Source organism: Ascidia mentula, chromosome 6 (assembly GCF_947561715.1).
Source record: "Ascidia mentula chromosome 6, kaAscMent1.1, whole genome shotgun sequence".
NCBI lineage: Eukaryota > Metazoa > Chordata > Ascidiacea > Phlebobranchia > Ascidiidae > Ascidia > Ascidia mentula.
The window spans coordinates 18,553,132-18,568,539 of record NC_138571.1 but is presented as its reverse complement, the minus strand read 5'-3'; the positions used below and the strand labels follow the sequence as shown (position 1 = coordinate 18,568,539).

Sequence of the window (15,408 nt, the reverse complement as noted above, 5' to 3'; positions counted from 1 at the left end):
ACTTAATCGCCCTGAGTTTTTCAAACTTAAGCTCTGCATTAGAATGTGGATAAACAACATCAAAACAACGCGGAATATACATTGAAGTAAATATGACGATGACATCAGAGAATGGGCATTCTCGAAAATGGTTATTTTCAGAATTACAAATGGATCAAAAAACATCTTGTTACGCGTAATACGATACACTATACGGGACGACGACGAGAATAAGCTTGTTCGTCTGCCGCCGCCTGCTGCCCAATTTTGACTTGAGATTACGTTTAAGATAGTATTAGTTTTCAAATGCCAAAAATTTCTTCGGATACCTACAAGTAAGAGCCTGGTTTCTGTGGGGCAAACAACATACAGATTTGTATCGGATAAGCTCTGTTCTGGCTGTTAAGGCCTGTGGTTTTGTGTTATTTCGTCCAACAGCAGCGACAAACAAATATACAAGCCTCAAGCATACGTGCGCCGAAAACAGCTTCATTTAAAAAAGAAAATTTATAACATTTGGAGTAAATAATACTGTTGCCAAAAACACATAAAAATATATTATGTTTCCATTAAATAATACATCTGTAAAAACACAACAAAAAGAAGCTATACCCTAAACACCTCCAACGTTGATGCCATGCATTTTTGACACTTTACTAAGGATTCTGTTGAAGGGTTAGCCAAAAGGTCCAGTTTAAAGGTTAATGAAACGAGCTGTTGCATTTTTAAACAAGAATATAAAGTTGCGGCGTCGTATAGGGGCTTAGAACGAATATGGGTCCCTTGATTCTAAATAAACCCACAGGGGTTACTGTCAAACACCGCCACTGCCTGCGCTCAAAGTTGAAGCCACCACCGTGAAATTCACAATTTTTCGGACCCTTTTTTTTACTTAGTCATTAGTTTCCGCGAAACACGCTAGTTCAGAACTTACCGCCTTCCACCTTTCTGTCGTTACTATTTTATGTTATTCGTTCTGGTGCATTATGAATGGCAGTGCTGTAAATTATACATGGGGCAGAGCTGTCGAAAGTAATGTGGAATGACTGTTCTTTGCCAATGCCGCGCGTTAAAGTGTTAACCACGTACTAGGGCCGCGTAGAGCGCTTGGCTTAATAGCTTATTTCAGCAGAAGGCATATTTATCTTGTGTATTTTTCGTCAAGTGGACATATGGCCATCAGGCAACATGTTTACCATTTATATTAGTAATTTCTGATGATGAAACAATTTTACTCCCACACATATAAAGTACATTGGATTTTTTGAGTACAATAAAAACACCAAAACGTTTTGGCTTGATAACAAACCAATTCAATCTTTACAATGGTTTTGCCGAAGAAAATGAAAGATTTTGAAATGAAAGAATCGATTTAACTTCGGGTTTTCAGTGTAAATTTATAATTAAACGGATTGTCCGCAAGGGATTCTTCTCATTAGTATTTTAGAGCATCTGCACAGCAATCATTGCAATAAATCTGTGAGTTTCGTATCGACGTTAAATTGTCAGCTACGTCTTGTGTGTGTGGAGGGAACAATTGATACTAGTAACATGTTTGAGGTAGGATCGTGTCAAAAAACGGCGCTGGCAATTAAAACCACAAAGCTTTTTTCAAATAGTTACAAAAAAGTTTCATGTCGTGACGTACAACGACCAACGAAGATTGCCATCTTGCTCGAATGTGGTAAACTATTGTATTTCCTGGGAACGGGAAACTTATTAATAATTCATCACTGCACATGCACAATTATTTCATATATACCAGCCCTGAAGGGTTGGCTACATTGTTCATAATTTCCACTATGGCAAAGCGCCTTTTCCGTTTTACTTTCTGCCCAGCATTGTAGAACCACAAAACGCGTTTTTTGGAAGTTAAAGTCGCAGCAATTGAATGTGGTTATGACTTCACATAACCACTAAAACATTTATCAAAAAATAATACTTTTAAAATATATTTCAATCGACGCTCGAATTTTTTTTTTTATGTCTACTTCGTATATTTTAAAACTCACACAATGGTGCTAAAATAATTGCTTTTCTTTTGCAACAACACCAATCCAAATCCGTTTAACACTTATGAATTCTGACATCCAGATAATTGGACTCCCGCGTACGTCGACAATCAATGATTTTTCCCTTGGGTGTAATTTAACAACTTAATTGCAAGACAAACTGCTCAATTTTATTGATTACAACAATTCAACTTTGGCGCATTCTCCACCAAATGACGCATTCAAGAAAGTGGTGTAATCTAGTATACTGTTTAATGGGCGTCAAACAAATTGGTTTTCGTCCACTGAGCCGACAGGGCGGTTGCTTAGAATGCGGATTTTTTGAATAACTGATCAGTGCCCGTCTAGAAACCAATACTAACCAATTTAGCGTGAATCTGATTTTCGGCCATTGTTGAGCAACATCGTAAAACGTGGTTTGTGCTTTTGCTTTTTTTTTCAGATCAACATCTATCCCAGCACTCATCTTTCGTGCGGTGACGTTTTAACCGGTCTCCCACGTCCGTATGCTAAATTGCCCACGTTATGAAGACGAGAAAATCTTTTTAATTCGTTGGTTATAGGACAATTGGTTTAAACCAGTGGTTCGGACACCTTTTGATGATGTTTTTTTAAAAACTTTGCACTTGCTGAGATTTACGTCTAAGGTTCACGTAACAATGCCTTTTTGTTTGCAATATAACAAGGCGGTAACAAGCTTCTGCATGCAATTTCGCATGTTTTCGGGCTTATATTGTTAAATACGTAAACATATTTCGAAAAAGGAAGTTTATTATTCAGTTGGCGTGATTATTTAGTGGTTGCCGAGGACCCCTTGACAACGCTCTACGGATCCCCGGTTGAGAACCACTGCTTTAATCTGAACCAAATTTGTTAGAGTTGAATCAGCAACACAAGCTACAGCCTACTGTTGATAACGGATGTGAGTTAGGACCCAAGAAGTGTGCTGGAGATCAAGTCAAATGTTTTTCCAGATGAATCGGGGGTAATAAAAAATTGAGGAATCAAGATGGCCTTTAATCCGGAGTAAAGAGATGTAGCAAATTAATAATTAAAGTGATCGGGGTCTGATTCCTGTATACAATCAATGTCCATCACCTTTTCGCGTCCGCAACGGACATGCGTGCCATTTTAAGTGCGTTTGGAAATGTTGTATTTGCAATGCAAAATCGATTAAAACACATATTGTAGGTCATGGTTAATGTACCTCAAACTCGACCAAAACAGGAATTTTTTTCCGTATTTAAAATTTAAATATGATTTTTCAAGGAACATATATATTCAAGGATATATTCAATTCAAGGAATTGAAGGAATATATAGTTGGCAAAATAAGTGACGCCATTATGTTGTCAGTGACCTGGATAAATCAATGAAGAGGGTTAATTTAAATCTTTGACGTAACAGTGTCATTATTTTATCCCATATAACAACATAATATTCCGTCCTTTTCATTGCTGCCCTCAAATTACTTTCGTGTCGCTGACGAATATATTCTACGCACACGGATAAGTCGTATCATTTTGAAAAATCGTTGACGAAAAATATGTACGTTTCTTTTACCTGTGATCTAAAGGAAAAAACACGGCTATGCACCGTGGACAACACAGTCAAACAGGAAATTATGACACAAACGCAACAGGAGAGATAATCGATAATTTCACGCCGTGAATATTGCGTTATAAATACGCGTTTTCCCCCTCAGGGACCGAGCTACATGACAACATGAAGAGACAAAACATGTCAGGACATCGATTGAGTGACATTTACATGTTTAGTGTTTACTACCTCACCATAAAGGCCACATCACAACACCTTTGCCACAGCAACTGACATGCGCTGTCTTCTGCAACTGAAAAGGTGAAATAAAAATTAGGATTTTATATGGTTCACAGGCTTCGCAGCCAAGGCATTGCAGCCAAGCTGGATCAGCCACTTTTCCCGACAAGTCGGAGCGAGATCTGAAAAATCAAGCTCCCGTTGAGGTTTGAACTCACGACCCTGGGCTAACCAGGCCCAACGCTCTACCAACTGAGCTACAGGAGCTCAGTGGCTTCACGGGGTACACTGGTGCGCAAGCGCACAACTTCTCAGGCGACCTTCACAAGCGTAGAGGATCTGTTTAGGTTTTTCGAACACGTTAATGTTTGTTAACAGTTTTTTGTGTGTGTTAAAATATCCCAATCAGAAAATACTTAGCCTAAAGGCCCGTTTACACTACAGACGATTCCGTGTTTGTTTTATTGTGCGCGCGTGCTGAGTTGTGCTGGGATGGGATGTGCCGGTCTGTGCTGGGATGTGCTCGCTTTTGCTCGACGAGCAAAAATTCGGGCACAGTTGGGCACATTTCGGCACACATTGATGCGAGAGTGCAAGGCGACTGCTTAAAAGGAGAGGACATATATTATTTTAGTGGTGGCTGTGTGATGCGGCCGCGTTTGACATGTGAGCGATTGTTTTTAAGCGTATGAAATGGTGCCGTAACTGAATAACAAAGTGGTGTGTAGAACGGCGTCTCAGCGGGATGTAGCTGTGGAAAACCTTTGTCCTGTTTCAATTATACCATCTTTGTTTTCTTAATCTGTGGTGTTTGGTTCAGCATATTGTAGTGTTACCTTGCGTCGTAAAAAAATATGCAAAACAGTACATGCCTTAACTGTGTAAAACAGTACAAGCTTTTTGTTGAAGAATATGTACAGCCAATAGCAACAACTTATCGCTGGCCGAGAAATGCAAGTCAAGACTGACATCCTTAAAAAATTATCATCGTAACTTGTCACTTGCACTTGTCGGTTTCGTGTTCATTACAGGAAAATCCCTTAGTCGTGCTTGATTATTCCAGTAGTGTAAACACCGTGTGTGCCAGACTGTGCTGTGCCGTGCCAAACTATGTTCGTGTGTAAACGGGCCTTAATGTAAAACTGCAGGATTTGCAATCAGAACAAAGCACGATCTATTTGCGGATCCGGTATACGTAAAAGCGAATATGTTGGTTAAAGGTTTGCTTATCGTGCGCTGTTAGTAGCCTACACGCCTCATAATATTTACGTACACCAGGGGTCGGCAACCAATGACACGCGTGCCTTGTGATTTAGGACTTTGTATACCAACTGTTTGATGTTAGTCAGTCAGCCAGTATATTTTTTGCGAAACAAATCGTTAAATCGACATAATTTTGTGATGTATTTTTATCATACAACCAGTGGTGGAATTCAGTCGGTTCGAACTGGTTCTACAGAACTGTCTCACGAAATTTAATGAGATAGCATTACTGGTTACTGTCAATGGGTGTTTGTAACACAACCCGCTAAAAAATATGACTTTTGTGGTAGAACCGGCTGACAAAAAATTTGAATTCCACCACTGTATACAACTATCATTCGTACTGATGATGCTGACAAGAGGGTACGAACATCTTAGATGTGCAAACATCTAGGGCCTACTACACAAAAATGCTGGTGATGCGAAGACATCAACAATTTGAGATAATTATTCAATTGGTAGTTGTTACTTCGCACTCCCTTTTGCAGACCATTGACATAGCCTACACAGTTTAAATCACTCATCAATTACCACGCAGTGTAACTTAAATCATAAGTTGTTCTGCGTTAGGTAATAGCATAATTCATACCTTTTCTTTCCTATTGTTGCTAATTATTGCGAACTGGCGTTCCATATTGCAGTCACCAACGACTATTAAGCAGTACTAAGCAGTCTCTGCTGTGCTGACAGCTAGCCTAATTGTGCAGTGACTTAACAATCAATAAAAAATATGAAATTCCTGTTGCCAGGCATATTGCAATTTAAAAATGTACTGTCCTTCTAGTATAAAATATACGTGTTGTATTTCTTCGACGTTTCGTCTGCCATGCGGCGAGACTTCATCAGGTATAACGCAAAAAGTAAACTACACTCAGTAATCAGTAAAAGTGGAAAATGTTTTCAAAGAAAAACTTTAGACTATTTATCAAACGTTACACTTTTTTATCTCTTTTACAAGCTAAACCTTATGCATTTGGGGTGAAACAAACAGTTTGTTTTTACCTTAAAGTAACTGCTACCAATTTTCAAAATAAAAGTGCGCGCAGACAACTTTTGACCTCGTGACGATCACGTGATATCTCATGTGCACTGAAGCGAAAAGCAGGGCTTATTTTTCTATTTTATTCACCGGTAATTTTGTTTTTACACGAATTCTTTCCTTTTGTTATTGTTCTCAGTGACATTATGTGTGTTTTTTTGTTTTGTTTGTTGGATTAAAAAAATGAAAACAATTTAGTTAGAAGTATGAAAGTTTATTAGCCTGTATCTATCAATGTCTTGACAATCATTGCATTTATTCCAGTGCTAGTTGTGCTATTTTTTTGTTGCAAATTGTGGAGCCGGGTGCATGTGAGACGGTTCTGGTATGAAAGCTACTGGTTTGCCTGAAAGATACACAACATGTGAAAATACTTTTTTCACCAAACTTGTGTCAACGGAAAATGCAATTGCGGCTGCATGTGGAATGGTGGCATTTCCTGCAACAATTGGAATTTTTCAGCATCTTATTTGGAAGCAAATGCGTCTTGCAGCACACCATAAACTGGCACCTCTTTGTGGCTTTGTAACTGTAGGCACTGGGGCTTTTTTATCGTGCGTTATTACCTCAAGTGTCCATGATGCATTTCTCGGTGTTTATCCGATGGTTAGCCTTACAAACCAAGATGCTGTAACGTTTTCAATTTTGTCCATGACACAGTTTTATATTTTGGCGAAACGTTTTTCTCGACCATTACCAAGCCATGTGTTAAAACCTGGAGCCTTTGCGCAAAAATTCATCACATTGTTTGACTACAATGAAAATGTCACTGCTTCACAGAAAAGGCAAATACAGCATATAGGTCGAGTTCATGGTTGTCACTCATGTGGCGTAGTTTACACCCCACTGTATTACTTATACAAAATTGGACTGGCAAGATTGTTTCCGGAACAATTCAAAATGCGGGCACCATACTATGCAGATCATTCACCACCACAAGCCCTCGCCTACAAACAAGGTAAAAGCAACGTTGGTGGGGTGTTGTACCCACAATGCCAGCCATGTTCTAACTTGCAATCAACTTGTGTTCGGGCTGTGCTTAAATCGAATTCTTCAAAGTTGCCCTCGAAAGGTTTTGTTACACATGCATTTAGATTTAAACTGTGGAAAATATGGGTTCCTTGGCCTCTGTTAGTATCATCTGACTCATTGCTACAGTTGACTATGGATTTGGTACAATTTATTATTGACAAGCTTTAAAGGCATGATTTGTACTCAGGAATAAGTGCGTATGTGCAATTACTCATCTTTCAGAATATTGTGTACAAAGCTATCTGATTTCACTGTGTTATCATAAGTTTATTCATCTTCATTTTTAACCACAAACTGTACTGTGATAAATTTGTATTCTATATGTAGATAAAAACAACTTTTATTAAACACTGTTTGCTTCGAAATGACCAGAAAAACTGGTTAGGATGTTGGGTCGGTGGATGTAGATAGCACATAACCAGTAATATAAATTAAACAGTACAAAATAGTAAGTTAGGTAACACTGAACATGCATACGCTAAATGGAAGCAGGTGAGCGAGCCCCTATAGTTTGCGTTTTACTTGTCACGCCATAAATCAACTCCGATATCTTTGGATCAACACTTTGTACAAACTGACTATAACACACTGGTGAGCAAGATTGAAATAGGAAGGGCATTCGCTTGATTCCCCATATTTCACTGCAAGGTCGTATAATACGAAGGCCTGGGCCATACATCTCACGACCACAACAATCACAGTGAGTGTAGCTGTAAAAAAGGAGAATTTAAATGATTGTATAGTTTGTAGGGGCTTCGCCATCTATTTTTTGGCAAATTTGCATACCATTTGGTGGCTACGCATCAAACACTCTCAAAAAGTTAAAAAATGTACAACAAAAACATAATTAAAACAACTTGTTTATCGATTAGGCATGGAAAACCTGTCATACATGTTCAAAGCTTCAGAAATGTTCTCAGGGAGCTCGCCATCAGTAAAGTTTCGCTGTAGTGACAAGCAGCAGAGGTCAGTCAGTCGTTGTGGATCATTTTTTGAGTTTTCCCTCCAAAAAAGGGGACTCATAAAGTTGTTGCGGACTCTTATCCTGAATAAACTCAGCCTCAACAATCCACATGGTAGGCCTGGGAGTTCATTACCCTCGACATTTAAGAACCTGCAAATTGAACAACAAAAAATAATGTGTGATGAAGAAAGATAAAATTTAGAAAGATCATTGAGAAAGACTTTGTAGCTTTGCAACAAACATTCTTATCCTGATAATTGTGGGTGCATATCACTGAATATGTTTTACGAAAGACAACCATTGCATACCTTTAAATTAATTCCAAAAGTACTGTTTATTTTAAGTAGTACTTTGTTAGTAGTAAAATAAATTTTGCATACAAAAAGAAGAGTATGTCAATAATTCAAACCTCAGACTTTCCAGCTGTTGAATTTCATTTGGTAAAAAAGTAAGTTTGTTGTAAGACAAGTCCAAAAATTCCAAGTTGCTTAATGAAAACATGGAAATCGGAAGTGCTGATATGCAACAAAAAGAAAGTATGAGAGTCCTCAATCTCTGCAACCTGTACAAAATGCACAAATAATTAGAAAGTCAAAATATTGTGATTCATGTGGTTAGATTATACTGGAGTTGTTGCCATATGCATTTGCAATAAATGCATTAAACATAAAAAAATTTAAATAGACACAAGAGCATTTAGCAACAATCTCTATCTTGCTACTCTTTTTATATGCTTTGTTTCTTAGTCATGAATTCAAGTCAATATAAAAATCTGTCTTTGCACAGCTTTCACACAAGCATTGTTCGACATCACCTGCTAATTTCTGCTGGCAAGTCACGAAGGGGATTGTCACGCATCTTTAGGACATGCAACTCTCTGCATAAAAGGATCTCTCTTGGAAACTCGGAGAATTCGTTGAAAGACAGGTTGAGATACACCAAAGAGTGGGAGAGTGGGTGGAGGTCTGGGAGACTGGATATGAAATTAGCCTAAAAAAACTTTTCAGTTAAAATTTATATGTTAAAATAATGCTACAGGTGTTATGTTGTGCATCACACAGTAGGTGTTACTATAAATATTTTTTCATCAAATAGATTTGTTGTGCAGAGTGCATGTTAAAAACAACATACATGTGAAAAATAGAGACAATAATACTTTTGGTGAGCTGCAGACAAGCCCCTGTTTCGATCTTGCCACATAAATGCTAAAGCAAGATTTCTACTTTATGGTGACTTTGTGATCGCAAACTAAACTTAATCAAAAATAGTGGCCTGTCTACGACTTACAATAAAACACCACACATGGTTCAAAATTTTCCAAGCGACTTAAACTAATCTTTAGAAAATGAGAACAGTTTATTTCGTTTCTATACCTTTCAAGTAATCAGATACCTACCTTTAGGCTTAGGACAAACCCTCCCTCCATTAGACAATTAAGTATTGCCAACTCGGCAGGGGTGATTATAACATCATCCGGTCCATCTTCAAACGGCGATCCCGACCGTTTTCCACCTTGGAATATCTTCTCGGTAGCTTTTGTGAAAATGCACATTTGTGATTTGATTCCTACTCCTTCAGAATCTACATAATAATCATTTGATTAAAAAGTTATATATATATAGGACGACCATATCAATTGTGTCTTGGTTTGGAAAGTCAACTACTAGTAAACATTAAAAAAATGGACAAATACCTTGTTTCTACATGCTAGACCAACTCAAGTGCAAACTGTGACAATTGTAAAACACCTTTATTAATCACTTAATTGACAATTTTTTGGACTGTATGTCTTGCTTAGTTGCAACTCAGTTAGTTCACAGCACTGATGATGAGCGCAGCATGGTTCGAAAGTTTGCTTATAATGATTAGCATTTTGGCTTTTGCATTTCCATTCCATATATTTAACTCCATTTTTTTCCAGTTTTTCGCACCTACGTATGTCTATTGTAAGACTTTTATTACCTCCCATTTCATGCAGTTCATCCAGGACGTCCCCGAGTTTGTTGCTACTTCCCATCCTACTTGGGGAGGTCAGGCCTAACTCTTCCAGACGTTCTTGAATAACTTTTTTCATTTCTGTGAACCAAGTTCATTAACATCATTGGATTTGCTGAGATGACAGTGAAACTAATGATTTAAACATGATAGCTAAAATCACCAAGTAAGTGCCTTCACAGTGGGGCGATCCTGCCTTGTCATGTGATGGCAATCATGTTTTATTACAACTAATAAAAAAATTTCCGTAAATCATAAAGCTGATTTATACCTAAATAAGGTTTAATCTTAACAGCTATTCAAACAGTTTGAAACACTGGTCCTGTGTTTACAAGTCGGTTGAACAGAGACAGTAGAATTTTAGTGGATACCTACATGATGTCAAACTGGAGACCTTTGGACTGGATAAGATAGCAATTCAGGCATTGGGGTTGATTTGTAAGCTGGTGTTTCTGTATGTACCAAATATAGCATGAAAAATAATTAAATACCCAATAAAATTTGTCTTCTAGGAACATGCTTGGGCTTCTCTTTAATGTCACTCAGGTCTGAGATATTAATCCGAGCAGGCTCCTTTGCGCTTTCAAAGTCATTCTTATTGTTTGCTTGCAAAATCCTGTAAACCGTATTTTAACTTGTTTATGCTTCTCTTGTATAGTTTTACTTGGTAATTTATAATTGCAATGGCAGCCAACCCACTTGGTAAGTTTAATGTAATTTGCTTTTGACAAAATAGGTCGTTTGGCCATTGGGCGCGGGGTGATAGCTTGATGATTTTGAAGAAGAAAGTCTTCAAGTCTGTTGAAAACATAAGTTTGCCTTTAATATGATGGGGCCTCACATACAGCAAAAGCTATTACTGTTACGTTAACTAGTCTAAAATTATGCAATGTGTAATATACAAGTATAAGGAGCCCATAAATTGATCGACTAATCTATCATAATGTCAGTAGTTAACTCTAAAAATGCAAGTTTTACGTGAATTCCGGCTCCTGGTAATACATTGAATCATCGGGAAGAACATATTCACGAAAAACTTCAGCAGGTCGCTTGGGTTCATGCAAAGGAAATGGGTCTGGACCACGAGGCTTGTATGGGGCTATTAAAGCCTTTTTTGCTGACCCTTTGTGATCAAATATAAACATTTTTTCATTCGTAAGAAACATTCGTAAATTTACAAGAGTTACCCAAACTGCCCTAAAAGGTAAACAAAGTTTACAGCTCTATTAGGTCTTGCAGTGTGCACAAAAATATATTGTAACATTAATTTTTGCATGAACATCACTGATACATACCAAAACATTAATACAAAAAACGTTGAATTTTAATTTTCATTATTTTGCACCTCAACTAAATTGTTAATGAACCACTTACCAGATAAAGGACCTTCGTTGCTCAAAGGGTAATTCACTATTTGGTTGTTGTGGTATTTTGTCTGATGTTGGGATTTGGCCACTGGAGCAAAGTCTGATTGCATTGTTGGAACCGGCGATTGCAATCCATCTTGGGTATGTAAGTTTGTAATCATTTGCAGTTCGGGAGACACATCTTTAAAGAAAACAAACCAATTTTCACAAATGTTTTTGTTTTGGAAATCATTTATTTGTGCTCTTTATACAAATGCAGAATATATGTTTTTTATATAAAAGCAATGGTGCCTTTTGCACCATTCTTGAAAAATAAATCCATGGTATCCTGAAAAAGAAATTTATTCGACACAGACTTACGTAAACGCGAGGAGCAACGGCTTGGAATTGGAGGTAACACAGGTCGATCAACTGTTTTAGGAGGTCTTGGTCGACGGAGCAAGACTCCATTGGAAGACATAACTTTGCACTTTTCGTCAGAGTAGTCAATCAAAAATAGATTCTTTCATATTTTACACTGTATTTAATGAAGGCTTTCTCCCGCATTATAAGCTATACTCAAACTGTACAAAGTGTTTCTCAAGTTTCGGATAATTTGACAATTTAGCTTCATTAGCTCCGTGGTTGCTAAAGATAAAAAATAATGGTATCCGTCATTAAGTTAATATTTTATGCATTTCGCACAAGGTCATTGGAAATATTAAATAAAATATGTTTCCAGTAACCGGCAAATATTATTTTATTTGATATAATTTGATGTAAATTGTTTTTGTAGGGTTTGTCGTTTTGCCGAATAACCTAAAACAGTTTATCACTTTTTATTCAAAATCTACGATAGATTTATGAAATAAATCAAAATAATTGAATGGTGTTTTCATCTACTTTAGTTTTCGTATTTTTCAATTTGCTCATTTTTGTAATTTATTGACAAAATAAATTTACGTTTTATTTGACATGTGCAACCATGCATGCAAATGTTTATCCATGCATGATAAGCGATGCTACTCTTGTTGTTCTAAATTTCGACGAGGTGTTCTAAAATGCTATTAGTCATTTGTTTTATGGTTAACGTTTTATTGCCCTTTTGACGTACGGTGTTTAAATTTAATTGTCTTGTCAACTGAAAAACGCAAGAAAGTTAGGAGCCGTATGTGTTGTTAAAAAATCGCAATGAATAGACTAAGTAACGACACAGTTCGGCTAATCTCAAGTACACAAGTTATTACCAGTGTAAGCAGTGCTGTGAAAGAGTTGGTCGAAAACTCGCTCGATGCCAATGCCACCAGTGTTGATGTCAAACTGGATAACTTTGGATTGGACAAGATAGAAATTCGGGATAATGGCTGCGGCATTAAAGTTTGTGATATTCCATTTGCCGGACAACGACATTACACATCAAAGATTCAAACCCATGAAGATTTACAGCTACTGTCATCGTATGGTTTTCGAGGAGAGGCATTGGGATCGATTTGTGAGTTAGCTAATGTTTCTGTATGCACCAGAACTAAAGATGAACTCCACAGCACTCTGTACAGCTTAGACTCACTGGGAAAAATAGTTGGACGCAAACCATCTCATTCCCCCGTGGGCACCACAGTCATTGTAAAAGGTCTATTCCAAAACTTGCCAGTCAGAAAACAGTTTTTTAACAATGCTAAGAAGAAAAAAGAACAACTAAAGTTAATCGAAGACAATCTTATGTCAGTGGGATTAGCACATCCACCTTTGCATGTTCACTTTTCGAACAATAAGATGTTGGTGTGGCAAAAACCTAAGGCCTCAACACTTCGATCAGCTTTGATAAGTGTTCTCACATCAGCTGTAGTTAAAAACTTGGTTGAAGTTAAACAAGAGGACGGGCCTTTGTCAGTTCACATGTTTTTACCGAAAGTTCCAGCTCCAAGAAAGACATCAGACCGGACTTTTTTGATTATCAACAGTAGACCTGTTCGTGACAAAGAAATTGACAAATTGTTGAAGACAATGTGCAACACTGAAGACGCATCTGGTAAGTACTATTTATGTAGCTGTTCTTTCACTTCAGTATACATAGTATTTATGCAAAAAATAATTTTTGAATTTATTTTTACACACTTAATTTGCAGGTTGGCCGGTTTGTGTTGTGATTCTTCGCGTCCCGAATGAAACGATTGATGTCAACATGAATGCCAATAAGACACAGGTCATGTTGAGTCAGAAAGACGAAGTTTTGGAACTGGTAAAACACGCTGTTTCCAAGCTACATGAAGACAACCAAGAAATCCTGATTTCAAGTAAAACTAGCGCAAGCCCAGCAGTCCAAGACTTTGTTGACATAAATGCCAATTTCGATATTGGCATCAATGTCAATGACACCACAGAGCTTGCTTTGACGGATGCAAATGAGCCCAAAACAGACATTAGTGGAAAAAGCAAAAAGCAAGACCACACTTTAGCTGATCAAAGTAGCTTGCTTCACTTAATTACTAGCAGTTCCAAAGAGACCGATGGTTCATCCCAAGTATGTGGTTCAAATCAAGAAAAGGACACAAGTCCTCAACCAAGGGTGGTTGAAAATCAAACTTTAAGAAGTTTGGCAGAAGATACCTTTCCAAAAGTACCAGAAACATGCTCCAAAACTAAAAGTAGTAATCGATTAAGTGATCCTGATAATTGTGTTGAGTTAAATGAAAACAGAAATGAGGCAAAAGCCTCGGCTGCATTATGGAGTAGAGGAGAAATGTACAAAGACAGAGATGTCCAACCAGTGAAATTACTCACTAACAACATTGGTGATAACAGAGCAACAAAAACACCATCAAGAAAAAGATCACTGGAAGAAAGTTGCACGTCTTACCAAACCACATTGGACGGGATACTAACGCTGACTAACAAAAAGCCAAGATCTGTGTTTGAAATAGACGAGGACTTTGATCGTTTATCTGAGGTGGATCAGATGAAATGTATCTCTTCAGCAAGCTCTGAATGGGATGCTTACCAGAAGCAACAGAGGAACACAACCACAGTGCAGTCCGACAAGAAGTCGAAAAATAAAGCGAGAAGATCCTTTCTTGCAGTAAAACATTATGAAGATGAAGAGACCCCGGAAGTGGAAACTCACAATAATTCTGATATTGTTATTGAAGAACAAATTGTTGATGCCCCATTTGATAGCATAAAAAACAATGTTTATGAAGTTATAAGAATGCAACAAGACAAAAAGCAAACACCTGCTACTGATTTTGACTTTATTGGTCACTTGGATCGAAAGGGTGCCATTGTTTGCAGAAATGTATCAACTTTGTTCATTGCCAACCTAATTAGACTTTGTGAAAATGTTGTTTTTTCAAGTCTCCTGGAGAAACATGTGCTGCAATGCACTCGGCTTGACAGCCCAATATTATTGGATGACAAAGTTGTGGGTTCTGAAGGTCTGGAAGTGCTCGACAATCTCAAGGTGTCCCAAGTAGATGGCCTTTGTGCTGATGCAGAAGTACTGGATCCGAGGGTAATGTCCAATGGTTTCAAGGTGAGAAAAATCAATGAAGAAGACACTGGAAGAACATTCTATCAACTTCATGCAATGACCCTCAGCATATCTTACTATAAAGTTCAAGATCTGAAAGATATTTTACTAAAAATACACAAAAACAATGACATCAGCGTTACCGAGTCCAGGCCATCCAGTGTTTTCTATTACTTGCAAGGAGAAGCTGCCAGAATAGCCTGGGGAAACCCCCTTCCCGATGACACTGACGAAATATGTGATATGGTTTTGAGGTCGATAAACGCAAAGCAAGGCATAAATGAACTCTGGGAGATGAAATGTTTTCATTCGTTGCCAGTTTTTCACAAGTTGGCAAACCTGAAGCGATATAAAAAAACAGGGTCCACGTAAAAAATCGTTTCATTTATTTGAACTGTATATTATTTGCTTTCTTATGCTCTTGGAAATCATGAAGTTTACTCATTCATTTGAATAATTTTCCTATTTGATAGG

The 15,408-nt window shown here is 37.6% G+C and overlaps 3 protein-coding genes across 3 annotated transcripts; 2 read left to right on the top strand and 1 right to left on the bottom strand.

Annotated features, from left to right (window-relative positions):
* The first annotated feature begins 6,339 nt into the window (after positions 1-6,339).
* On the top strand, positions 6,340-7,468 carry LOC145905685 (uncharacterized). Its single transcript, XM_082992953.1, has one exon. The coding sequence runs from the start codon at positions 6,399-6,401 to the stop codon at positions 7,269-7,271; it is 873 nt and encodes a 290-aa protein (XP_082849079.1). The 5' UTR covers positions 6,340-6,398; the 3' UTR covers positions 7,272-7,468.
* LOC145905684 (uncharacterized) lies at positions 7,413-12,046 on the bottom strand. Its single transcript, XM_082992952.1, has 11 exons — positions 11,790-12,046; positions 11,437-11,610; positions 11,041-11,185; positions 10,762-10,860; positions 10,554-10,678; positions 10,030-10,143; positions 9,464-9,648; positions 8,882-9,057; positions 8,477-8,629; positions 7,996-8,217; positions 7,413-7,813 (listed from the first exon to the last, which is right to left on the bottom strand). The coding sequence occupies exons 1-11, from the start codon at positions 11,887-11,889 to the stop codon at positions 7,582-7,584; spliced, it is 1,725 nt and encodes a 574-aa protein (XP_082849078.1). The 5' UTR covers positions 11,890-12,046; the 3' UTR covers positions 7,413-7,581.
* Positions 12,047-12,523: 477 nt separating this feature from the next.
* On the top strand, positions 12,524-15,407 carry LOC145905454 (PMS1 protein homolog 1-like). Its single transcript, XM_082992659.1, has 2 exons — positions 12,524-13,437; positions 13,535-15,407. Exons 1-2 carry the CDS (start codon positions 12,600-12,602, stop codon positions 15,304-15,306), a joined length of 2,610 nt encoding a protein of 869 aa, XP_082848785.1. The 5' UTR covers positions 12,524-12,599; the 3' UTR covers positions 15,307-15,407.
* The last annotated feature ends 1 nt before the right edge of the window (position 15,408 follows it).

Bases quoted from the DNA above. Each gene is read 5' to 3' on its own strand.
- LOC145905454 (XM_082992659.1), top strand. From the start codon at position 12,600: ATGAATAGACTAAGTAACGACACAGTTCGGCTAATCTCAAGTACACAA. The intron at 13,438-13,534 runs GTAAGTACTATT...CTTAATTTGCAG, and splicing joins CAACACTGAAGACGCATCTG to GTTGGCCGGTTTGTGTTGTG.
- LOC145905684 (XM_082992952.1), bottom strand. From the start codon at position 11,889: ATGTCTTCCAATGGAGTCTTGCTCCGTCGACCAAGACCTCCTAAAACA. The intron at 10,679-10,761 runs GTGGGTTGGCTG...TACGGTTTACAG, and splicing joins AATTACATTAAACTTACCAA to GATTTTGCAAGCAAACAATA. The intron at 9,058-9,463 runs GTAGGTATCTGA...AAGTTTTTTTAG, and splicing joins GGTTTGTCCTAAGCCTAAAG to GCTAATTTCATATCCAGTCT.
- LOC145905685 (XM_082992953.1), top strand. From the start codon at position 6,399: ATGAAAGCTACTGGTTTGCCTGAAAGATACACAACATGTGAAAATACT.